Below are 17,079 nucleotides of genomic sequence, written 5' to 3' on the forward strand. Positions count from 1 at the left end.
TGCGCTCCAGCTCCAGCTTGGCTTGCAGACAGCCCTCTGCCGCCCTGTAGACCTCGAAATCTGCAGCTCCGTGTGTTCCTTATCGTTGAGTCTCTAGTTGCTGGCTCCCTCTATTCGACTGTCTGCTCCAAGCTTGCTGCCCTTGCCTGAAGGTATTTCACTGTACAAATTTTTGGTCAAACACATTCCAGTGCAGGTCATATGTAGATTTTGCAGACACTTCTGTGCAAGTCAGATTGAAAGAAAAATTGCAGGTCCAATTTGGGGGATTTATCAATTTCAGGACAAATTGAAAAAATTGGGCATTTTGCTTTGCTTGCAATTTGGTGTTTTTCGAAATTGAGGTCAATATCAGCAAATTGAACCTCTTTCACTTGCAAAAAATTGGGGCTTTTGTGGAAATTGGCCAATTAGATGCACATTGAAGCGATTGGAGTGCATAAAAATTGGGGATTTTCAGATTGGAGCATGTAATTGGGCATTACAGCTGCGATTTGTCGCGTATGTATACACATTGTGTGTAATTGGACAATTTGGTGCAGGTTTACACTTGCTTTGGTTTGCAGGCATACATTTGTACAGGACATTTGGTTGCCTGGCAGTGCACATTGGTGCTTGGTTTGCTTGCAGATATATTTTGTTGACATGGCACAGAATGCTACAGATGTATTTGGTGTGCTCACCCAGGAGGACAAGCTGGATGGATTTAACTACTCCCTCTGGAGTTTCATGATCCGTAATTTGCTGGTAGCCAAAGGGCTTTGGGGCATCGTGTGTGGTGATGACACACGCCCACTTACCATACAGCCAGCCACGCCTCAAAGGGGAGGTTCTCAAAGAGCTCCTGATGTAGATCATGCTCCCACACAAGAGCAGAAGAGATGGGACTCTAGAGATGCATAGGCTGTTGGGGTAAAGGCATAATGCCCACCCTTATAGTGTGTACAAGCCCATAAGTTATAGTACATAGTACACTTAGTACTTTTAATGTACTAAGTGCACACTGTGTACTGGTGCAATATACATGTGTGATAGGGGAGTCACACACTCATTCCCATGAGTTGACTTATCCCCACAACTCTCTCTCTCTCTCTTGTTCTCTCTGTGTATGTCTCCCACACATGAACTCTAACCTAACCCTAATTCTATCTCTCACATTCAACTGGTATCAGAGCCAGCCTGCAGCTCTCTGCATGTGCATTTTCCTTCCAACAAGCTTCATTGCAGTACATCCGTCAACAGCCTGCATAATTTCTTATCAATTTTGGGAATTACGTTGCTGCACTGTGGCCAGATAGCGCTGCCTCATCACCCAAGTCAAGGTGTGGAAACAGTCGCAGCAGCCAAGGCAAGCGGGCCAGTCGCAGCAGCCAAGGCGGGCGGGCGTCAACAGCAGCGCTAATCATGTAGCGTTGCTAGGCGGAGACGGCGAAGGCAGCAGCCAGGCGTCGAGCGAGGAGGCCAGCGCATTCAACGCCTTTACGCAGTCTTCACAGCCACGTGTCAGCGCTGGGCATTAGACGGCGTAGAGACACGCAGGCGAAGGCGGCGGCAACTGAACGTGGAACAGCACCGTAGAGCAGCGTAACAACGCTTACGTGGCGTCGCCTGAGAGATACGAACTCTCGCGGGGAGTCCCACGGTTGTGCCTCGGCCAGTTTCAGATGGTGCTGCTGCATAAATCGTGTCCCCGTTGTTGCTGCCTGCTGAGGAGAGCTTCATAGTAGCCAGCCATCTGAGCATCAGCTACAGCTACAGTAAACATCACCAACAGCTTGTGTCTCCACGAATTCTGCAGCACACCTGAAGAGCCCTCCAACAGCATCAGATTTCTGCAGAGCACTGCAGAGCAGCACCAAATTCATCACCCACTTTTTTTTTTCTGCAACAAAAAATCAGAAATTACAAGGTATTCTGCTTTAATTTTTTTTGGGATTTGCAATTGAGCAAGTACAGTCATCAATTGAGCAGATACAGGTGCCGAATTTGCTCAATTTCTGAGCAAAATTGGCAAAATTGGGTGACATTGGTCACAATCAGGATCAATTTGCAGGAAATTGGATGTCGAAATTTGGGGCTTTTGATGTAATTGTGCAATTAAGCATTCATACATGCTGTATGATGTGACAAATCGCACATTCGGGCAAAATTGCAGCAAATTGCAGTGCAAATCAAGGGGCTTTTGTGCCGATTAAGTTGATTTGCATGCAGGCAATCGCATTTGATGCTGTGGATAATGTGTTGATGCCTGACAAGCACTCAATGTGCCTGTAAATCAAGGGGCTTTCATGTATTGGATGTATATGTGGCCAGGGGGAAGCACTGTGAAGACTCTGGATGCCTTCATGTGCGTCAATGTACCATGTATGATCAGCAATTGATCTTAAATCAAGGGGCTTTTCAAGATTTTATGCTTGTTGAGCTCGGCAAAGCAGCAGGCAAGACTTTTATGCCTTGAATCCTCAAAAATCAGCTTGCAGTCAAGGGGCTTTTGCCCAATTTCTGTTCGGGACTGATGTATGCAGTGTTCGGGACTGTAAAAGTCTGATTTTCACTCATTTGGACAGCCAGGAGAGCATTTATTGCTACTGTACCTGCTGGTACAGATTTGGCACAGTTTTGTGCAAGTTTTGGCATGGCTGTACACTGATTTGAGTGAGGAAAAGGTTCAATTTCAGTTGCTGTACTTGTCGGTACAGGTTTGGTACATCACAAGTGAGCACTTGGTACTGTTGTACAGTACTTTGGAAGGGCAACAGAGCACATTTAAGGTGCTGTCCTAAATCTGCAGCAACCAGATTTTGGTGATTTCATCACATACAGTGGGAGTACAGTTGCATTTGTGCTTCCGCAGTGGGAGATAAAGCTTGGGAGAACAACTGTGAGCACTTTGTGTGCTTTTTGGTGCAGTGTTTGCACATTTTGCAGGGAGTCAGGCATTGACAGGTTGCATATTGCTATGGCAACCACAGGTGAGAGCTCTTCATTGCTTCACATCAAGAAGCTTGAAGGCTCACATAACTATGATATTTGGCAAACCCAGTGCTATAATGTGGATATGGATGAGCTGGCAAGATCCACCATCATGTTGTCTGTGTCAGACACTTTACTTTTCAGCATTCGTGAAGAGAAGACAGCTTGGGGAATGTGGCAGAGATTGCAGGACTTGTATGCCCAGCAAAGTGCCTCAAGCAAAGTGTATTTGGTTGAAGAAACTCATAGGTCTTCAGATGAAGGAAGGGGCGTCTATGACAGCCCATCTAAATGAGTTTAATGGTATAGTCAGCCAAGTTATAAATCAAAAATTGGCAATGGACGATGAGTTCAAAGCCACTTTTCTGTCATGCACTTTGCCAGAGAGTTGGGACACATTTAGGACAGCCACTAGCAATTCGAATACTATGCTCTCATATGCAGATGTTGAGGGTGCTCTTCTTCAAGAAGAGATGAACAGAAAGAATAATTCTGTTGGAAAGTCCAATGCAATGAATGCACGTGGGAGATCCCAGCAAAGGGGTAAAAGCCAAGAACGGGGAAGGATCAAGTCTCGCTCCAAAAAGGACTTGGAATGCCATTATTGTGGCAAAAAGGGACACATCAAAAAGCAATGCTACAAATGGAAAAATGATCAAAAAGAAAAGGGAAAAGGCAAAGACAAAGACAAGGATGAAGCCAAAGATGTAAAGCCAAAGGGCAAAAGTGGAGTCAAGATTGAAGAAATCAATGTGTCACATGCAGGTGACAGTGAGGATGCGGTCCTATTTACGTCTTCACTTGATGCCCATTCACTTCTTACAGGTGGTCATGGTATGCACTCATGGATCATTGATTCAGGTGCCTCCTTTCATGTCACAGGTTGCAGAGACTTGTTTGTCAGGTATACTGCTGGCAATGAAGGAGTGGTTTATTTGGGTGATAACCATGCATGCAAGATTCTTGGCAGAGGTGATGTGAGGCTTGTGTTTTCAGATGGCTCACAGCTTATGCTCCATGATGTCAGGCATGTGCCTGAGATCAAGAAGAACCTGCTTTCTACTGGACAGCTTGATGATGCTGATTATGTTACCACATTTGGTCGTGGAAAGTGGAAGATTTGTAAGGGCTCACTGGTTGTTGCCAGAGGCTCTAAGGTGGACACTCTTTACTTCATGCATGCAGGTGTTTGTCACCATGCTAATGTAAATGCAACCGAGTTGCCGGAAATCTCTATGTGGCATAGCCGGTTGGGACACATGAGTGTCAAAGGAATGGAGCAATTGTCTCGTTTGGGTTACTTGCCTTCTCTAAAGTTTTCAAGTTTTCAGTTTTGTGAGCATTGTATATATGGTAGGCAACTACAGTGCCCCCACAAGAAAACTCTTGGACAGAAAGATGCTCAGTTAGAGCTTGTGCATACAGATGTATGTGAGATGCCTCAGCTTTCTTTGGGAGGGGCAAAATATTTTGTGTCTTTTATTGATGATGCCACACGCAAGGTGTGGGTTTATCCTCTTCGTTTGAAGAGTGATACATTCTCAGTGTTTCAGAAGTTTGTTGCTCTTGTTGAGAATCAAACTGGCAAAACACTGAAGGCTTTGCGTTCCGACAATGGTGGAGAGTATATGTCCAAACAGTTTCAGGACTTTTGTGATGCTAAAGGCATCAAGAGGGAGCTCTCTACTCCTTATGATCCTCCACAAAACGGGACAGCAGAGAGGATGAACAGGACCATTCAGGAGAAGGTCCGTTCTATGTTGTCACTTGCTGCAGTACCTCATGGTTTTTGGGCTGAAGCTGTTATGACAGCCGTTCACCTTATAAACAGGTCACCTAACACGAGGCTTGGTGGGAAAGTGCCAGAAGAAGTATGGACAGGGAAGCCTCCGTCATACAAGCACTTAAGAGTGTTTGGTTGCGTTGCGTACGTGCACATACGCAAGGAAATGCGCACCAAACTTGATCCTAAGTCTCACAAATGCATATTCCTAGGATATGGTGACAGAGGTGAAATGGGGTATAGACTTTGGGATCCCGTGAATAGAAAGATTATACGCAGCAATGATGTCATTTTTGATGAAACATGCATGTATAAGGAGCCTGCAAGGCAACAGGAGCCTAGCAGAGTCATCTTTGATGATGATGGACATCATGGACAACAACCAAGGGCTGTAAATCAGCCATTACAGCAGCAAAACCAGCCCTTAAATGGTGCTGAAAATGGTCCAAATGGACAGCCAGACATGGCAGAAGATATCCCTATGGATATACCACAGTTAGAGGAGATACCGGGCATGATTTTTCAGCCTTATGGCATGGAACAGGAGCCACCAATGGGTGATATGCAGGCTGGACAGCAACCTGCAAATGATGGTCATTGGGTACGGAGGTCCGCAAGACCCTCCAGAGCCCCTGACAGGTTTGTTCCAGGGGTTGACTACTTGATGCTTACTGACTGTGGGGAGCCCTCATGTTATAAGGAGGCTTTACAGAGGGCAGACAAAGCTCTATGGGAGCGTGCCATGAAGTCAGAGATGGATTCTCTGCACAAAAATGGAACATGGAAGATAGTGCATTTGCCTACAGGCAAGAAAGTTTTGCCATGCAAGTGGGTATACAGGCTCAAAGTTGCACCTGATGCAAAGCCAAGGTACAAAGCCAGGTTAGTGGCTAAGGGCTTCAAGCAGGAATATGGTGTGGACTTTGAGGAGATCTTCTCTCCAGTGGTCAAAATGACCACACTTATAGAGCTGTGTTAGCTTTGGTTGCACATGATGATCTGGACTTGATTCAGATGGATGTGAAGACTGCTTTTCTTCACGGTGATCTCCATGAGGAGATATATATGCAGCAGCCAGAGGGTTATGCAGTGAGTGGAAAGGAGAAGCTTGTATGCAAGCTGAAAAAGAGTCTTTATGGGCTCAAACAGGCACCAAGGGAATGGTATCATAAATTTGATACATTCATGAAATCCCAGAAATTCAGGAGAAGTGACATAGATCACTGCTTGTACACCAAGAAAGCTTTGGATGGCAGTCTATTGATCCTCATCTTGTATGTTGATGATATGTTGATTGCCGGGAAATCTCGTAAAGAGATGGATGCCTTGAAGCAGAGGCTGCATCAAACCTTTGATATGAAGGATTTGGGTGATGCAAATCACATTTTGGGTATGCGGATACTTCGGGACAGAAATCAGCATGTGTTGTATTTGTCTCAGAAGGAATACATTGGCAAAGTCTTGCAGAGGTTCAATATGGACGGGGGGAAGAAGACTAGTACTCCTTTGCCTCCATATGTGAAACTCAGTACTATGGACAGCCCACAGTCGGACAGTGAGACAGGGCTGATATGGCCAAGATTCCGTATGCTTCAGCTTGTGGCAGTCTCATGTATGCCATGGTTGCTACTAGGCCGGACATTGCATTTGCAGTGGGAGTGGTTTCTAGATACATGGCCAACCCTGGCAAGAAGCATTGGGAAGCAGTGAAAGGTGTCATGAGATACCTGAAGGGCACACAGGATATGTGCATTTGTTTTGGCAAACAGGATGCATTAGTGCATGGTTACACGGATTCGGATTATGCCGGTCATCCAGATAACCGGAAGTCTACTACCGGTTATGTGTTTACATTCACAGGAGGTGTTGTGTCATGGATATCCAGGATGCAGAAGTGCACTGCCTTATCTACTACAGAGGCCGAGTATATTGCAGCCACAGAGGCTTGCAAGGAGGCATTATGGCTATCTCGGTTAGTGGTTGATTTGGGTTATACAGGGGATATTCCATTGTTGCATTGTGACAGTCAGAGTGCCATCCAGTTGGCAAAGAACCCTATCTTTCATGCAAAGACGAAGCATGTGGATGTGAAGTATCACTTCATCAGAGAGGTGATAGAGAACAAGCAAATTCAGCTTGTAAAGATTCATACGGATGACAACCCGGCTGATCTGTTGACAAAGAGTTTGCCTCCGGAGCGGTTTGCTCATTGCAGACACTTGATGGGCATTGGATGAGGCCAGTTTCAGCCTTGATATGGCCTTGTATATTATCATGTACATGCTGATTTTTTCTTTTCCTTTACTTAAGGGCACTTTGCCTTTAAGTGGGAGGTTATTGGGGTAAAGGCATAATGCCCACCCGTATAGTGTGTACAAGCCCATAAGTTATAGTACATAGTACACTTAGTACTTTTAATGTACTAAGTGCACTATGTGTACTAGTGCAATATACATGTGTGATAGGGGAGTCACACACTCATTCCCATGAGTTGACTTATCCCCACAACTCTCTCTCTCTCTCTTGTTCTCTCTGTGTATGTCTCCCACACATGAACTCTAACCTAACCCTAATTCTATCTCTCACATTCACAGGCCATGTCATTGATAGCCCTTTCAGTAAAAAGGACTATTATTCCGCACATTCGTTCATGCAAGACATCGAAGCTTGCATGGGACACATTGGAAGCAATGTATCAGGTACGCAACGAGGCAAGGGTTGCCTACTTGAAGAGGCAATTGGATCTTCTTTCTATGGATGAGGGTGACTCCATGGCAGATCATCTCACCAAAGGGAAAGATTTGCAGGAACAATTGCTTAACATTGATGAGGTTATCCCAGACAGACAGATGGTCACCAACACTCTTCATTCTTTACCGCCTTCCTACTTGGGTTTTCACACCTCTCTCAACCTCTCAATGAGAGGAGGTGGTGATCCTGTCACTTTTGAAGAGCTCGTGGGTTTACTCTTGCAGGAAAAGCAAACAAGAGCAAACTTACCGAGCAACCGTGGTGGAGAAAAGGCATTTACAGCCAAAGATAAGGGTAAAGCAAAGAGCTTTAGGCATGGGGGACAACAGTCTAGCAAGGTTGGTCATGGACAGCCCTCTTCTAGTGGTGAAAAGTCTGACAAAGGGGATGCAAACAAGCCCAAAAAGAAGGGCAAATGTCACTACTGCCATAAGCCTGGACACTACATCAGTGATGAATGTAGGAAGCGGATTGCAAAAGAGAAAAGGAAACAAGCAGGCAATGCAGTAGCAGACTCTTCTGATGACAAAGCACAGCAATCAGCTAATGTAATCAAGGAAGAGTACACTTTTTTGGTCACATGCACTAGTGACACACCAAGTGCTTCAGACACTGATGTCTTGCATTGCATCTGATAGACAGAATGCATCATGGTATTTTGATAGTGGTGCTTCGAGCCACATCACTTCATGCAAAGATGTATTTCAGCACTTGGTTTATGCTTCAAAAGGCCACACTGTATCATGTGCAAATCATACCACATACCTCTTCTGGCGAAAGAGAAAGCTTGATGGGGGTATCCTCAGGGGCGGGCGAGGGGGCTGCGGAAGAGTCCCTTTGAGGCGGGGCGGGAGGAGCCTCCATCAGAGTCTGAAGCTATGGCGAAGGCGGAGAGACCTGCAAGAACCGAGCTGCACACGAAGGGCGGAGGGGGAAGGCAGAATGTAAAAAAAGGAAAAAACCCTAGGGGGTGGAAAAAACCAAAAAGACAGGGAGGGAGGGGTAAGGCGGCGAAGAAAAAACCTGGGGGTGGGGGGGTGGGGGGCGGAAGCAGCGCGAAAGGAGGGGCGGGGGGAATGAGAGGGCTGGCGAGGGGGGGGGGGGGGGGGGGGGGGGGGGCGCTGAAGAGGGGAGGGGTGCGCGAAGGCAAGGAGATGGGGCGGGCGCTTTAGCGCAAGAGAGCCAGGCGGAGGGGGGGCGCATAAGCGAGGGCAGGCGGGAGGGAGAGAGCGCGTGGGTGGGAAGGGGGGAAGGGCGTGCAGGCAGCGCGAGCAGGGGGGGGAGAGCGGGAGCTTCAGCGAGCAACGTTTTTGGTGGATGAGTATCTGACCACCTTCATGAGGGTCTTTGTGGATGATTTCAGTGTGTGTGGGAAAAAGGCAGATCATGTGATCCCCCCCCAAAAAAAGGCAGATCATGGTTCATGTAGTGCACACCCTCTTTCATAGGTTGCATCTCTTTACCCTAGACTGTGTCTCTCTCTCTCTCTCCTTATTCATGCTTATCTTCATATGATACTAAATTGTAGAGCCTCTCTTTGTACTTTAATACTATCCTATCCTACCACTCTCTCTCTCTCTAGCTCATTCTCATGCTTCATCATCATAAGTTTGAACATCAGCTTCTCTTTCTTAGGCCCAGGTAGTAGGCTGTGAGAACTCAAGTTTGAACTCTCTCTCTCTCTCTCTCTCTCTCTTTTGAAGTTTCACCTTCAGGAATGGAAGCGCACATTCTTGAAAGCCAACCAGAGAAGGAGATGAACCTTCAGGAACGGAAAAGAGGCTCATGCTGACACCATTTGCCTCCCTAATCATGCTTACTGGGATGTATGTACATCATGTTATCCAAAAGCCATGTATGCAGGGCATTATGATGTGCTAGTGACTAGCCATGGTGTCTATTGATGCCCAGTATGACTGGTAAGTGATGCTATGGTATGACTAGAGTCGGGGCCCTCCCCGGGGACTCTGCTCTAGTATGAGTGGTACTCCCGTGTCCAGTGTGACTGGACCTTGCTAGCATTCTCACGGCTAGTATGACTAGATGAGAGGCCAGTAGGACTGGCAGTGGTGTGTGCCACCAGTGTGACTAGGAACACATTTGCCCAGGGTGGCCTAGTATCCTTGGCGTCTTTCATAGACGCTAATATTACCCTCTCTCTCTCTCTCTCTCTCTCTCTCTCTCTCTCTCTCCCCGCTTTCCTTGATTCGCTCGTTTTAGTCGGGGTGGATTTGCAGGGAAAAGTTTGTCACTCAGGGCCCTAAAACTCACCGAGAAGACTGATACAATTTATTGATGTGATTCCTGTAATGTTTTGGACATTTACACTGAACGGTTTTTGGGAGATGCCATCCATGTTTGATTTTACAAGCCCCATATATGGTATTCTGAAATTTTCCCCATTTGACTTCCTGTATTTTCATGGGCCTGCAACGGGTGGAAGATTGTATCAGCTGCATTTGTAAAGCATTATTCGTCTTGCAGGATGCCTGCAGTTGTTGCTGTATTGGGTTTTTTCAGGGTTTTGGCAGGCAGAAATGACTGAATTCTATATGTTTCGTACATTCAGCATGGACAGCAAGTACGTGTTGATAGGAGGTGAAGATGACCTTGTTCAGGTTTGGAGTATGGAAGATCGTGCTGTTGTAGCTTGGGCTGAAGGCCATAACTCCTGGGTAACTATCAGATATACTTTTGTCTGTTAAGTTTCTGCTGTCGTAGTTGTCTTGTATTGGTTTTTCCCATAGCAGATTCAGTACACACACTGAAGCCTCCTTTATGGTGCGGTTTGTAGCATATGGATGAGTATGCAACAGGCTGATTACCCTCCCGTCCCTCTTAAAAGAACAAGAAAAACCCCTCTTCCTTCTACACGTTTGGTGCTGGTCCCTACAATCATGTAGCCTATCAGATACACTTTTGTCTGTTAAGTTTCTGCCATAGTAGTTTACTTGTTTTGGTTTTTCTCATAGGAGATTCAGTACGCGCACTGAAGCCTCCTTTCTGGTCCAGTTTGTAGCATATGAATGAGTATGCAGCAGGCTGATTACTCTCCCCTCCCTCTTAAACCCTCTCCCTTCTACACGTATGCTGCCGGCCTACGCTTGCATGTAGAGGCTGTACGCTGCCCTCTTCTTCTTTCCCTTCTCTCCTGCACTTCCTTGTCTTGTCACTTCCTTCTTTTTTCTTCTCTCATCCTTTTCCCCCCTCTTCCCCCAATTTTACCTACGTGCATACATGCATGCATCTGTCCATCCATCCATCCGTCATACACACTCATATACATACATGCATACATACATACATGTAGATGCATTCATCCAGACATTTCTTGTACATGCATACACATACTACGTACGCATGTAGATTCTTGCATATGCTTGCATTCCAAAAGTTGCATTGCACACACATACATACATTACTATGTAGTAACACTTTCATTCCTTCATTCATGCATACATAATTACATGCACGTGCATCTTCAGAAAGGGGCATGTATTGTATTTTGTTTTGTATTATACACCATATTTGCTTCGCTTAGTGTACTGTTCCACTATGATTTTTGCAGTCAGTATCAGTGGCTTGTGTGCTTTTTGTACGGCAGGTAAGCGGGGTCACATTCGATCCTTTCTGGACACCACCTGCTTCCGATGGAACTGGGGATGCCATTACTTATCGGTTTGGTTCCGTTGGACAGGTGCTTTTTAATTATGAATAGTAAACAATTCTTTTGGTTTGGAAATGAAAAAATTACCTCTTATAACATTATCTAATGAGGTTGACTGTGAAAAACCTTCTCACCTGATTGCTTTTAAGTCTCGGTAAGCGTGAATTATGCGACATTGGCATCAGATATTTATGAGGGCGCATGAGGGGGTATTGGTTTCCTACTTCAAATATTCATGTTCCCTCCCCCCCCCCCCAAAATTTTCCAGGATACACAGTTGCTTCTGTGGGACCTGTCAATGGACGAAGTGGTAATGCCTCTTAGGAGACTGGCTCCTTCAGGAGGTTCTCCCACATTCAGCAGTGGAAGTGGGCAGTCTGCTCACTGGGACAATGTGCAGCACCAAGTCGGAGTTTTACAACCACCGCCCGTGAGACGCGAGGTTCCAAAGTTGGCGCCTGTCGTAGCTCATCGTGTTCATGTGGAGCCCTTATCAGGGTTGATTTTTACAAGGGATGCTATCCTAACAGTTTGTAATGAAGGGCACGTTAAAGTCTGGGGAAGACCAGACAGCCCTCTGGGAAATTCGGACAAAGGAGCAGAGAGTACCAAGGACAACAGCTCGACTAGCAACAAATTGGGCAGTGGTCACAGTAAACATTGACCTTGTCCTCTTTCTGTTGAAGGTAGTAAGGGTTGCAGTCAGGCATTTCACATTTATGCTGCATCATCCATGTCCGATTGTGCTTAGGGAGATATCTTTGTGCTGTTGTCTTTAGTGATCGGGATTCCTCTGCCATTGTATATGGAGCTTTCCTTGGAAAATGGGCTGTTGACTCAAGCAGCACTGACAGTGTGTGCCCTGCTGGATAAACATGCTTTGTCTCAGACACTGCTACAATTTGGCCTAGAGCTCCGTCACTGTGACAGGGAGATTGAGATGATTTGCTGGCTTTGGTATATAGCAATGTGGGATAAAAGGAAATTGTTGCCCTCATGGTGATGTGGTGGGAGCTCTTTTGGTTCTCTGGCCAGATCACATTGAGGGATTTTCCGAATGGTTTACTTCTTCAGTTATATGAGGCATACCAGGTCACAAATAATCGAGAGCTGTGTTGGCAACACAGTTAGTGACCTGCATACAGAAGGAAGTTAGCATGCGCACGTGTGTGTGTTGGCGGTGAAGTTCGTTTTGTAAACAACATTATGGTTAGCTGTGTCTACATTTGAAATCTTGATATGTTTTCTGGTTTTAAAATATCAGTGTCAGTTTTCTTAATTCATTGACATGAGTTAGGTGTGGCCAATATGTATTTGATGGACTTCATGGTGTCTTCTCTGAATTCTACATATTTAAGGTGGGAACTCGGACATTTAAGCACAAGGCGTACCAATTTTTAAGAAAACTTACAAAAGTTGCCTTTGCTCTTCCAACAACTCTGTAACTGCTTGCACATTTGACCTGCACACCATGGTGTTTCAGCTCACACGTGCTTGCATTTGAGTTCTGTTATGTGGTAAAATTCATAGTGACTGATCTTAAAAATCAAGTGGCAAGTCAAATCAAGAGGCATTACTCCTTATCTCTAGCCAAGTATTATACCCATGAGAAAATTTCATGTTTTGCCTTTGTGATACCCTGTGAAAATGACACAGGTGTACCAACTCACAGAAAAATAATTAAGAGCAGTAACAGTGACTTTACTGTATTAAACATCATTTCAACTCTCGATCTGCATCTTTTGAGCAATGCTGGAGTCCCTTCTGCAGCAACTTGTAGATTTTCTTTTGTAATGATGTCAAAGTCTTATATTTTGATATTAAATGTACTGTAGTCGAAATTGGAAGAGTTTTATATTTGAAATATCTTGTTGAAAGAGGTGAGACTGAAATTGAAATCTCTCGCTGAAGAGGTTGGAGACTGTAAAATTCCAAGTCTGAATACAGATGTTGAAATGTTGGCTATTGAGTTTCTTATGTGCTTTCATCTAGTCATTTCTTTGGTATGCAAGTCCCTGTGCGGTGTGCAATGCACAATGCCGGCTAGGGACAATATTATATGTTAATTTGAGTGTATGTTTGGAGCTAAGCAAGTATTCTATGGAATGAGAAGCCACTCTTTGTCCAAAAGACTACGGTTGCAAGCATATTGTTGATGTTGTGTAGCTGTGACCCCCCTTGATGATGACTTAAACCATCTTTGAGGCCTAGAGGTCATCTCTAAGAGTGAGGTTCCCCCTTTGATAGAGACTTGACCTATCTTTGAGGTTTAGAGGTCTCTTCTAAGAGTAAGGCTACAAATTTTGGTTATTCTTCTCTTTTTTTGTTCTTCTTCTTTTACCTTGGCTACATCATTGGTGCCAAAGGGTAGGACATACAATGGTTTAAGAGAACAGTTTTGGAGCTAGAGGCGTCTTGAACTGCATTTTTTTGCCAAAAGTGATCTTCAAACCTTTGGACACATGGAACATTTTACTTTAAAAGAATCTGTGAAAGCTTTGGTTGTTTTTAATATGCTTGCTTAAGCCTCAAGCGTCCTTGACACCATAAAGAGTCTTTTTCTTCTCTCAATTTGAGAATGTTGCTATTTTACTTGCACATGGTACTAGCTTTTAGTCTCATGATTTACACTTTATGAGCAATTAGAATAACGCAAATGAAATTTGTTTAGAGATTATTGCATAATTATAATAATACAAGAGTAGGTGTTTTTTTAGTTATTTTACTTAGTTTGAAATGATTTTTACACACCTCATCAATTTCAAGCTTGAAATATCTACACTATGGTAAACTCTAGTTTGTCTCTCTTCCTTATAGTGGAAATTTTCACCTTCAACGGTTGTCAATGTTTTACATAGGACCTAAAGAACTTCAACTTGCGTAGATAAATTTGATACATTTTCATATAGGCCACACTGTGTGAACCATTTTCTCCATGACATTATACACATGGGGTTGATAAGCTTTGCTCTTGGACTTGGGGTTGATAGACTTTACTCTTGGACACCCTTGTTGAGGTTGTAGAGTTTGAATAGCCACCTAAATGATTCTGGATGGCCCAAAAGCAATTGTAAGATTGTGGAATGTTACTAGCGCGAAGGTGTGAAAGGATAATGTCAGGCAAGTCTCCATCTAGGCCAAACATGATTCAAATGCACTATTTATGGTCATAATTTGTTCCATCCACTCACTCATTATCTATATGTATTGCATGCTAGCTTCCATTATTAGGCCATTAGCATATAATCTTCCATCCTCACTATTAAAGGATAACCATCAAAGATCCCTTGACAAAAGTGTGGGTGTGGATTATATAGGCATTTATAGTATCACACTAGGATATATATATATGTTATTGTTATTCATCTTTATGATTGTTAATTTGAATTTATATTTCATGAAGTAAAAGATCATACTTCTTGTGATTGTTGCCATACATTGCATGTTGTATCCTCTTACAAAATTTTTATTTTAAGTGCATAAAGTCCATGTCAAAAGGTCTATGAGTCTTGTCTATAGGTCCACTAATATGTACACAAGTCTCAAAATTACCATGTCAAAAGGCATGAACATTATCCTTCTTGGTATGCTTAGGTGAAAAAGCATAAAAAGTGCTCTACAAGCACCACAAAATGGGCCATGTTTATGTGGTCTATGTTAAGGTACTTCTAAGAAATTTTTATTGCAATTCATGCCCAAAATCAAATTCTCCATTCATTGTTAACCCCATTTTGGGTTAACTAGACGTTCTTCACCATACATGAGAGTAGTAATAAGTGTCATGGAGAGACAATCTAAAAGTTGTGCTAATCATGAGAAAGTTGGCCACACCCAAACTCAATTAGTTAGTTTATGAGTTTTGAGTGCCAAGTGTGAAATAAGAGCCAATTGCATATAAGACAATGTCTCAAAATGAATGGAGACAATCCCCATTGTGGTAATCAAGCTCTCTAAGAAGCTTTCTACTTGCTTTTTGCTCTTACCTATGTGTGTGAGGGGGGATAGTTGAGAGTAGGGGTTAGTTAATTTTTAATGCATGTTCTTGTATGTGCTTTATGTGAGAGAGAGAGAGTAGGTCAAAGGATCATGAATCCTTGTAGGAGGTGGCTTTAAGAGACGTGAGCTTGGAGCCAAGTTTCCCACGATAGTTGTGGCTTGTTTTTACTCTTTCCAGGGAATGAGAGTTTTGGAGAGTGTTTAAAAAATGGATTCTTCTTATTCGAGACTTACTACCTATCTGTGAACATCCAAACAATGAGAAATTCTAGTCTCAATAGTCAACAATCCAAGGAATTCGTGTCATAACATTTTTGGCACCGCTTTATCGAGAAGGTAATCTTGCTTCTTTCAATCTTTTTAGAGCCTACACTCCCTAATGCAAGTAACTTTTTCCTTATCTATTATTTTGTGAAGAATGCTGTGGTAGGTTGAGAAGTAAATAAGGTTGGATGTGTTGAGAGAGAAAAAAGAAAACAATGGTTGTTTCTTGTGCTTTTGTTTATTGTTTTGGTTTGATTGTGGAAATCTTGAGGAAATGGTGGTTTTTTGCTTTCATTTACATGTTTTGTTTAATTATGTTTTTCATAACGTTATGCATTGAAAGAAGTCTCCACGTCAAAGCTAGGTAGTCTTTTATACCATGAAATTACGACTGACCATTTATGGGATATTGGACTGTTGTGAGTACATCCTCCATTGAAAAACTTTAAATTTTCATGCTCATAAAAAACCACGTTGTGAAGAACTCAATTATGTGGAAGTCAAAAAATTGACATAATATTCTATACAAGTGTGGTGAGTAGAATTTGGCCTATGTAGACTCATTCTGATGCACTTAAAATGGAGGGGAGTGTTAGTGAGACGATCTCATGTGCATCAAACCACCCATGATCCTCCTATCAATTAAGCGTGGGAACTGGTCACTCGGCTAGCACTCGATTAATTGTGTTTGCTTGAAGAAGATTTGAATCTTTTGAAACCAACAATGAAGAAACCATGGAGTAGGTTTTGAAAATCATAGAGAGAATTGACAAGAGAAATGTATCCTCTCCCATAAAATTTAATAGTGAGTTGTGGATTAATGAGTCTTATTATATGTGGAAAAGATACTCAGATTGTGCAAGGACAGACTCTTATTATGTGTGGAAAAGATACTCAAATTGTGCAAGGACAGACTCTTATTATATGTGGAAAAGATACTCAAATTGTGCAAGGACACACTCTTATAAGTGCCTTGAAACAACCTCATATCACAGCCAAAATTAGGAGAGATGTTGCCAGTACTTTGAGGAATGGAGAAGTAGAGAAAGAAATCAAAGAGGTATAACTACAAATACATATATTTGGATTTACAAAGAGCCAATGCTGAATGGAGAAATTATTAATAAGAGTACGAACTCTAGACTCAACTTGGTTGTTCCGGTTTAACGTTCAAGAAGACACGGCTACACAAGTTGAAGCTCTTGCTTTAGGCCTTGATGAAGGTATGCCACCTCTAGAGCCAATTCTAGAAGGTTTGAAGGAGTGTTGGGTCTAATGTTGTAGAGCCTAATCTTGAGAGGGTACTAAGCAATCGTACACTAAAGAGAACATTAACAATATGTTGTTTGATCCTAAGTTCCTTGTTGTTCAAGTCAAGAGCTTACCTTAGCCTTATCGAAGCATGTCTCATTGGGTCTTATTATCTTTGAGCCACAAATACAACTTCCCATTGTGGGTGCGCTAGCTCGTCAATCGCATCCTCACTCTGTTGTCACATGGGAATGCTGCTTGCCAAAGGGAAGAAGGAGAGCTCATAATAAATTATTGCAAGGAAATGATTTTGTAAAAAGTAACTCATATACAAATGACTCATTTTTACACTAGGCCGGCCAAACTTAAAAATGGTCTAGCAACTATGTATACT

At 43.3% G+C, this 17,079-nt stretch overlaps 1 protein-coding gene across 2 annotated transcripts in view; it reads left to right on the top strand.

Annotated features, from left to right (window-relative positions):
* LOC147604290 (putative catabolite repression protein creC) overlaps positions 1-12,580 on the top strand; it is a 77,016-nt gene extending 64,436 nt beyond the window's left edge. Inside the window, exons 9-12 of one of the 2 annotated variants that reach the window (XM_086795736.1) lie at positions 10,077-10,182; positions 11,112-11,204; positions 11,443-11,860; positions 11,954-12,580. In XM_086795736.1, coding sequence (XP_086651862.1) covers positions 10,077-10,182; positions 11,112-11,204; positions 11,443-11,838 — 595 coding nt within the window. In that variant the 3' untranslated portion in view covers positions 11,839-11,860; positions 11,954-12,580. Of the gene's footprint in view, positions 1-10,076; positions 10,183-11,111; positions 11,205-11,442 lie in introns of both variants that reach the window. The other variant, XM_086795735.1, reaches the window with a different exon arrangement.
* The last annotated feature ends 4,499 nt before the right edge of the window (positions 12,581-17,079 follow it).

This window comes from Cibotium barometz, chromosome 62 (assembly GCF_041138505.1).
Source record: "Cibotium barometz isolate CiBa-2024 chromosome 62, ASM4113850v1, whole genome shotgun sequence".
Taxonomy (NCBI): domain Eukaryota; kingdom Viridiplantae; phylum Streptophyta; class Polypodiopsida; order Cyatheales; family Cibotiaceae; genus Cibotium; species Cibotium barometz.